At 27.5% G+C, this 8,589-nt stretch overlaps 1 protein-coding gene across 1 annotated transcript; it reads right to left on the minus strand.

Annotated features, from left to right (window-relative positions):
* Positions 1-2,830: 2,830 nt before the first annotated feature.
* On the minus strand, positions 2,831-3,820 carry LOC119673650. The gene is made up of 2 exons (XM_038084850.1): positions 3,579-3,820; positions 2,831-3,454 (listed from the first exon to the last, which is right to left on the minus strand). Exons 1-2 carry the CDS (start codon positions 3,747-3,749, stop codon positions 3,008-3,010), a joined length of 618 nt encoding a protein of 205 aa, XP_037940778.1. The 5' UTR covers positions 3,750-3,820; the 3' UTR covers positions 2,831-3,007.
* Between the last annotated feature and the right edge of the window lie 4,769 nt (positions 3,821-8,589).

Raw genomic sequence — 8,589 nt, forward strand, 5'->3', positions numbered from 1 at the left:
TAAAATATCGAAAAATATACAGCGCGCGAATTTTAAATGAGAATTTCCGAAAACCTTTCGGTCACAATGTATATGTATCAAAACTATGGTTTTGGTGCAGTTAATGATTTCTAGGTAAAAACTTAAGGAAACTTTTTGAACACTTTGTTATATATATATTTTGACAAACACTATTTAAATACCTATTTCATCAATAGAAGTTCTTCGAAATAATTTTTCTTATTTAATTTCAGAAAATATAAAATAGGAAACTTACAGTGTATTTTCTACTTCACAGTTAAAATATTTTATTGTTAAAGTTCCAAATATTTCAAAACTTCAACTTAATATTATTTTACTAAATGAAAAACATTTAATTCAAATGTTTGTATTCTACTCAACTTTTATGAGATAATATTTAAATATTTCTCATTGAAATAAGTAAATTAGAGCACATTAGAAATGCTTTCCCTTTCACTTAAAGTATCTCTACATCCATGCTCCGATGATCTCATACACTTGATAAGGGAATTGAAAGCCAAAAGGGTATCCTTAAATAAACTGAATATAAATAGATTTTTTCATACTCAGCATATTTTGTTAATGTGTACTAAATTCGTTTAAAGATGTTTCAATTGAACTGATTGAAAAACATGTAAAAAGTTTTATAAAATAGAAAAAAAAAATTTCTTTACTTCTCTCTTAATATAAATTTTGTTGAATAATTTTTCTACTTCTTGGTAGCCTAAAATTTTATTCCCACATAATTAGGGTATAAAATTAATTTCCGAAATGCTTGTGTTTCTGTTGCACCCTTTTTTCTCACAGTTAAAACACCAATAAAATACCACCCATAGGGATTGAATATACGAAGGATACATTAATTACGTTTCCCTTCCAGAATTACCGCCCACTCGTGCAAAAGCGACAATTATTTCTACAAGTATTTAAGGCATTTTTACGCTACATTTTCCATAAGATACATTTTTAGTAGAAATTTTTCTTTTAATTTTTCTATTTTTTTTTTTTTTTGTTTGATTTTTCTTGTATTTTGGAGTGCAAAATATGTCAAGTGTAATCCCCAAGTTAATCTGGGGCAAAGTTCATTTGCATTTATGTTGTATGATTAGTAAAAGAAGGAGGATATACTTGGTTATATATGCTGGGAATTTGCTTTTATTTCAAATATCCTTACAAACATATTCTCACTGGTCATAAATCTAGTCTTTAAAAGGTCTCAAATTAACCTTAACATTTAAAGTTGCTAAATAATATTTGCGTAAATTTTAGTAAATTTGTAAGTCAATTATATTATACAATTAAACAATTTATATTAATTAATCTTATATATAATTTAAAGTAAAAATAAAATCTGGTGTGAATTCAATTAATCACGTTTTTTTTTCAGTAGCGGATATATAATATGTATTTTTGAAAAGTAAATTTAATACAAATGTAATACATAATATCGAAAATCAGCCAATCAATAGGAAATGTCAATGATTAATTTTGTTAACTCGTCACAACTTCAATAGGCCTTACTTAGATAGTTATTCAACAAATTATTTATTAATCGTCATCTATGAAATTCTCGGTCTAAAGATTTACTGAAAATACACTGAAAGAAATTTTATTTGCTTATTTTTCCGCATGGATACTGTTTATAAGCAATCAAGTCTCTCAACTGATGGAGATAATAAAATGAAATTTGTGAAGGGAGATTATGTATAAATTCAGACTCAAAGTGGTGGTAGATATTTTACGAGCGGATTTTAAAATGGCTTATCATTTTAGACGTGGTTAATTAAACATCCTGAATTTTTCAAGACAGCTACTTCGAGCTTAGAAATCACTCTGTAATTTTATTGAAACACGACGTGTTTTGACTTTCTATATTTGTGATATCAGCCAAATACTTCAGGAAGGAAGACCTAAGGCTCTAGGAACACCGTAGTTAATTCGGGAAGCTATTTCAGAATAAAAAAAAACCCTATCTAAACACGAAGTCTTTCTAACTCGCATATTTTCATATTAGACAGGCACGGGAAAAAGACAGATTCTAGTTTTTAAAATGGATAAAGTCCATTCTGGTGAGATCAGTGATGTTTCTATTTTCTCCATTGAACTATAGTAGCCGTTAAAAGGAGCTTATAATCGCCTGGTTATACGAATGCGACCTATTTGTATCAATCACTATACACCATACAATCACCATACTTACCATTGGACAGTAAGGGGAGAGCAAAACCACACAGTTCTGACCTTTCTGACCATGTACGTGCGTGTGTGGTTTGATAGGTGTACTGTTTATCCTTCATGTTTGGGTTAGTATTTTAAAATAGTCGATGTATATGCAATTTATATAGCTTTAACTGGTTCTTCACATCTTATAGCCAATTAGTCGATTTTATAGTTATTAGGAATCATAATTAGAGTCAAGGTTGAGTTCAAGCAAACTTAACATATAGAAGAAATCGTACTACAATATCACATGACTTAATAGTTATTTTTGTAATTTTTGCTAATTATGTTAGTATATAACAAAAGCCTTTATTTTTAAGAATGTCACTGAGTACAATTTTTAGTTTAATAACTCAGTGCAATGTGTCTATATCTTCCAGTAAATAAACAAAATAATTTGATTATTTAGTCTAATATATAAAAATCCGTGAAGTAAAAAATTCACTGTAAGAAAAATAAAATAATAGAAATGAATTGGATTAAGACATGTGGATTGAAAATGTTTTATTTAACAAAAAGAATATATGTATTTTAAAAATTACAAATTTATATATAATTAAAATTAAATAAAAATTAATTTTATTGAACACTTAATCAAATGGAAGCATAATTATTTGATTTTCTAACACTCGCGGAATTTCATACTTTGTTCTAATATTTAAATAATTTTTACTAATACTTAGATTGATATAAAAAATTAGTTTTGGCTTTTTAGGAATAAAAGTTTACAAATTTTGAGATCCTCTCAAAAGTCTATTATATATTGCCCTTTTAATCTGGTTGACAATTACCAGGGCCTCCAAACATTCAGCCTTTGTTGAAGATGTGCTAAATGACGTTGACGTTTACGTTCGAAGATTTGTTGACGAATTTTGATTAATATATCACGTTTTCCAGGATTTTGTTCATCATTATGGTTAGGAGTTTGGTTTGCACTATCACTGGATTGACTTGTGTTACAAGGTGTATTTGTAACAGCTTGAAAATGATGATCTAAGTTGTCTGACAGAATGTGTGACTTCGTTGTTGTTGGAATTTTTGCAGCATGAACTGGTATTGTGTAGTCCTCACCTTTTATGTCCATATCCATGCATGGCAATCTTTTCTCTTGACGAATAATTGTTGTCTCCAAATCTTCACTGTCCGATATTTCTTCATATTCAAATGAATTATTATGATATTCCAAGTGTTGTTTTAATTTTCGCGGGCTTTGTTGTTGTTTATAAATATTTTTCTAAAATATTGAGAGAAATTAATTAATTTTGTTTATGTTATGTTATTTTATATTTTTTCAATTGCATTTAATTAGAAAATGATAGAAAAATTTTAAATTTTTTACAAAAAATTATTCAAGTTACATTTCTTTTCGATTTTTCTGCTAAAAATTTACACAATTGTAGTATGTGTTCCGTTGTGAAATGTTTATCCTCAGAGTTTGTTGGCTCTTTGCCAATGAGTCTTTCATGCGATGTACTTGATAAATCCATTTTTAAATTTTTATGTTTCAATAATTTATGCATTAAACCCATTTACTTTCAGTTTTTTGTTTTAATAATCCAAAGATGCAGGAGTTGAAGTTTTTAAGTTCTTAACTCTTCCGATTCTGTGTGCAGACTGTGAAAAATTTTACTCACGCAGCAAATCTTATATATTGAAAATGCGAGGAAAAATAATTTTCCCGCTCAAAATAAGATTTTCACTTTTAAAAACGTACTCATAATTTTCAAATATATCTCAACAACGTAGTATGTTCTTTTTTTGGAAGAAATTCTTCTGATATATTTATTTTCAGTAGCAGCATTGAAACAATGCAATGAACATATGTTTTCCTTAAGTGCTAAAAATAAAAGATACACAAACGGTGCTGGATTCAGAAAGTAAAAGTAATTAAAGGAAAACCTTATGTGTATATTAATATATAGTTTTCTTTTGTTAATGTTACCTGAAAATAGAGTATTATCCTTTGAGGTCAAATTCATATGATGAATGTAAGAATATTAAAAAAAAAGAGGAGATTGCAAAACACTTGCTGAAATATCCTTCATTGTATATAGCACTAAATAGACCAAATACTATTATATGTTGATAGAATAGCATTGCGAGGGTTCATAAAGATATCACTATAGTTCTTAAAGCCGTATTGCTATATCGCTGTCAAGATGATAATATAATTAGGAGCTGAAATTATAATACACTTAGTCTAATGCATTTGCGACCTACAAACTTGTAGCGATTGTACAAAAAATGGAAAAACCTTACCATAATACCGTGTATCGGATATATTGATTTCTTGGCTTATTAAAGTAGAATGATGTTCTTTATACTTTTATATACTTTTTAACTATTTTATATAATTATTTTTATACTTTAGCTTTTACTGTTATTGTAATCTTAGCCAATTCCACTAAGAAGTTTTTTTTTCAAATGATAGTTGATATTTTTGACAGCTTCGAAGATATTGCCATCAGTAAACTGCTAGCTGATCGAGCGAAGCGCACTTCTGCCATTAGTATTTGTTTTTTCCTCTCTAAGTATTTAGTACTTGTACCTGATATAATATTCTTTTATGCTTTAATATTGGTTTTTATTATGTTGACATAACTCTTCTTAAATTTTCTTCTATTCTGATTTGTTATTCCGAACATCAAGTCTATTTGTTTTTAGGAACAAATAAAATTTTGTCTTTTCTGAATTTAGTTGTAATATAACACAATTTTGGAATAGTTTTTTATATCGTAGGTGGTGTGATTTTAATTCCTCTACTGTTTTCTATTTTAGGCATGCACCATGCACAAGATTTACTGCATCTCACTGTAATATTTTCATATTTGTATGGATATATCTTTATAAATATATACTTAGTGATACTGTTAAACAGTGTCACATATGTTTTAACTGTATTCTGTTTGGGCTAAAAATAAATGCTGTGAAGACACTTTGCGTTCTCTCCCGTTCATAATATGTTGATGTTCTAATAATGATTTTACTACACATTTAGTATCGAGAAAGAACTACATGCATTGGTGCATTCTTGTACTTTGTACATTTGTACATGGTGCTGCACTTGAACCCATGAGCCATTTCTTAAATATTTTAAAGCATAAAATGCTCAAAATTTTATTTAATATAGTCGTCGTAGAATGTGGCGTTCCTATTTATAGTTTCATGGGAATATTGAACATGTGGTTTTTTTTCTTTCTGTGTATGTCGGGCTGTCTCTTCTACTGTATATTATAGGGTTTTATTTCCTTTTTTATTACACAAAATAATTGATTTTCTTTTCGGTCTCTTTTTTTTATGGTGCGATATATATAATTTTTTTATTATTCAAAATTACTTCAGTTATAATTTTTGTCAGTCTTCGGTCCTTCCTGCACCGCGAAACAAAATTGAATCTGTTGTTGCATTTTGACATTTTAAGATAAGCACACTTGTGCTTTGTGAAAGGGCGTTTTAGGGTTGTCAATTAGCTGAAACATTTTATCCTTTTCGCTCAGTGCAATTTAAGTGGCTGCGGAGTTCATGGAAATTCTTTTCCCACCAGCTATTTTTGACGAGTTTATCTCATACTTTTCAATATTCATAGATGATTAAAAATAGTTTGGAGATATATGTATATTGTATACATATATTGACTGTAAGATAGGTTTGTGTTGGATAAGAAGAAACGAATTTTAAAAATATAAACAAAATTAAATAAAAAGGGTAACGAATGATTTTCATTTTAGATAAAATCTAGATACATTGTATAAGGGGGTTAATTGAAGCAAATTTTAAGTGTTCCAAATCCTGTCTTTATTTGAAGCGTGTGTGAAAATTGATTGATTTATTATTATTATATCATTAATTAAAGAAAAACATATTTGTGATATTTTAGTTTTTTCAAGAAGTAAATTATTTATTTATTTTGAATTTTTATTTATTTATATATTTCCTTATATATATAATAAGTATTTGTATATAATAAACACAATTTAGTGGTATACACATTTATATTTTAACAATATTCGTAGATTTTTTATGAGAAGAAAGTTATTTATATTTATTAATGTATATTACAATAAATGTCAAACAGAAATAAGAAGGATCATAAACTTTCAATGGATATGAGATTACAAACTCAATTTTACCTTTCCGTACTATTAACTAATCTAAAATTTACAGCACAGTTGCTAACTTCGCTGTTATTTCAGTCTAAATGAATTCGTGAACTTTGCATAAATCAATTAGATTTTTTTTTATAATTTAACTTTGATAAGTAGAATAAACTTTTTCTTTTGAAGGTTGAAGGTTCTAGTATGGAGAGATTCTAATACTTTTTATTACTCGTAACTTTGCTCGAGTTTTTTTAGGGTGCACAAGTCGTTAAAGTTTCTAAGTAACCAACTTGACACTGTGTTTTAGACACTTTTACGCTTTAGAATTTTTGTAAATATTTTAACAATTTTATTGGATTTTTAATCTTACAAATCTTTTTGACTTTTACTAATATATCTGCTATATTCTTTGTTACAATCACATCATTACAAAAAATTTTCTAACTTTTCATTGTTAACCAAATTACGCTTTTTGTTTGAATACAAGGCAGACCCAATTATTAATTAAAAATATTCTTTTTATTATTTTATTTATGTATATATATATATATATAATTTTTTTCTCATATTTTCATATTTTAAATGGTTTTTGTATAAAGTATCTGTAGTTGAGAGTTCTAAATTACTAACGCTATTGTATCTAATTATTATTGTATGTGTTAGGTACTTTCATATCTCTGCTTATTTATTTTTTACTGAAATTTAAATGTCTATTTATGTATATAAAAATTAATAAAAATAATATCTGATTTCTACATATTTTTCTTTGGCTCTATATTTCAACTTTTGTTATATTGTATTTATACGAACTGTATTCTCTTAATTTCTTTTATGTAAATATATATTTTGTTGTTTATTAATATCTAAAATAAAATACTTGAAAAATACAACAACAGGCAGTTTAAGTAAAGATTGATAAATTTTCTCAATAATTGGACTATAAATTTAATTCATTATTTCTTAGTATATATATTATTTTTTCATACAAATGCATTTTACTTCGGATATTAATGAATTATTAAATTATTTTAATTTATACTGAACACATTTGTGTATCTGCAATTATTTACAATGTTAGCAGCTGAGATTTTTATAGAATAATTAAATAAATACAAATAGAAAATAAAATAACTATCGTTTCAAAGACAAATCTGGAGAAAATAGTAATTTATAAACAATCACGAAAGATTGATTGCATCGAAAGGACAATATTGTGACGGCAAACACACGAGTCAAACTACAATCATTACCAGACTCATCTATATCATATTAAGAATACAACAAAGCAAGAAGACAACACACTGTAAGGTTGTATCATAATTTCAATGGGTTCTAGATTGACCTTTAAGCAAAGCACTATGACAAAAGCTGATCTTTTGTGCCAGCAACCAAATCGAATTAAATAAAATTTACTCAGGTCGTCGAATGATAACAAGAATGTGCTTCTAAACTCAAAAGAGTAGAATCTTAGAACTGATAATATCACATCAAAATTTTACAGGGTTTCCAGTTTTCATTAAAGCAGCACACTTCCACAGTGGTTAATCCCTTATGCTAACAATTAACTGCACCTAAACAGAAAACTGTCAGCACGTCTAGTGAAAGTTAGAATATTTCTCTGCCTTCAAAACAGAGCAAATCAACTAATAACATAACATAAGAATTTCACACAGTTCTGGTTTGTTATTTGAGGAAAACACTGTCATAAAGTTCAAATTATTATGCTAATAATGGACTTCTACCAAATAGAAGTGAAAATGAGTTTCTGGTAAAAGTGAGTATATCCTTTTACACTCAAAAAGGAACGAACGAACTCTTTTTATAATTCTTAACTGTATAGTTCAGAATTTTACAGGATATTGGACTGTCATTACAATGGAACAATGTGACAATTTTTTATGGTTTATGCAAAAAACCTCAACCGAACTGATGATTTTCAACCTTCTAGTGAAAGCTAGAATATTTTTCTCAAAACGGATCAAAGGAACTGTTTGGATTGTTATTAAAATTATTTGCAGTATTACAAATTATCTACTTCATAAGGACTAAGTGAGTGACTTTCGTTGTAAACGGAATGAGTAGCTGTTGGTATCTATGTTCTACTCATGACAACACATGGATATTACGGAAATACGGCATAGAGAAAAACTAAAATGGAAGATATTTCAATAAATGAATGAAATACTCAGTGTTCCTGAAATGTTCAGTGCTCCTAATCCTTTGTTTCAAGCTCTGCTTATTTTATGGAAAATATGTGTTAGTAAGGCTGACA

This window comes from Teleopsis dalmanni, chromosome 1 (genome assembly GCF_002237135.1).
Source record: "Teleopsis dalmanni isolate 2A chromosome 1, ASM223713v2, whole genome shotgun sequence".
Lineage (NCBI taxonomy): Eukaryota > Metazoa > Arthropoda > Insecta > Diptera > Diopsidae > Teleopsis > Teleopsis dalmanni.

Coding starts and splice junctions, on each gene's coding strand:
- LOC119673650 (XM_038084850.1), bottom strand. CDS start 3,749: ATGGGTTTAATGCATAAATTATTGAAACATAAAAATTTAAAAATGGAT. Junction 3,455..3,578: donor CAGAAAAATCGAAAAGAAAT/GTAACTTGAATA, acceptor TCAATATTTTAG/AAAAATATTTATAAACAACA.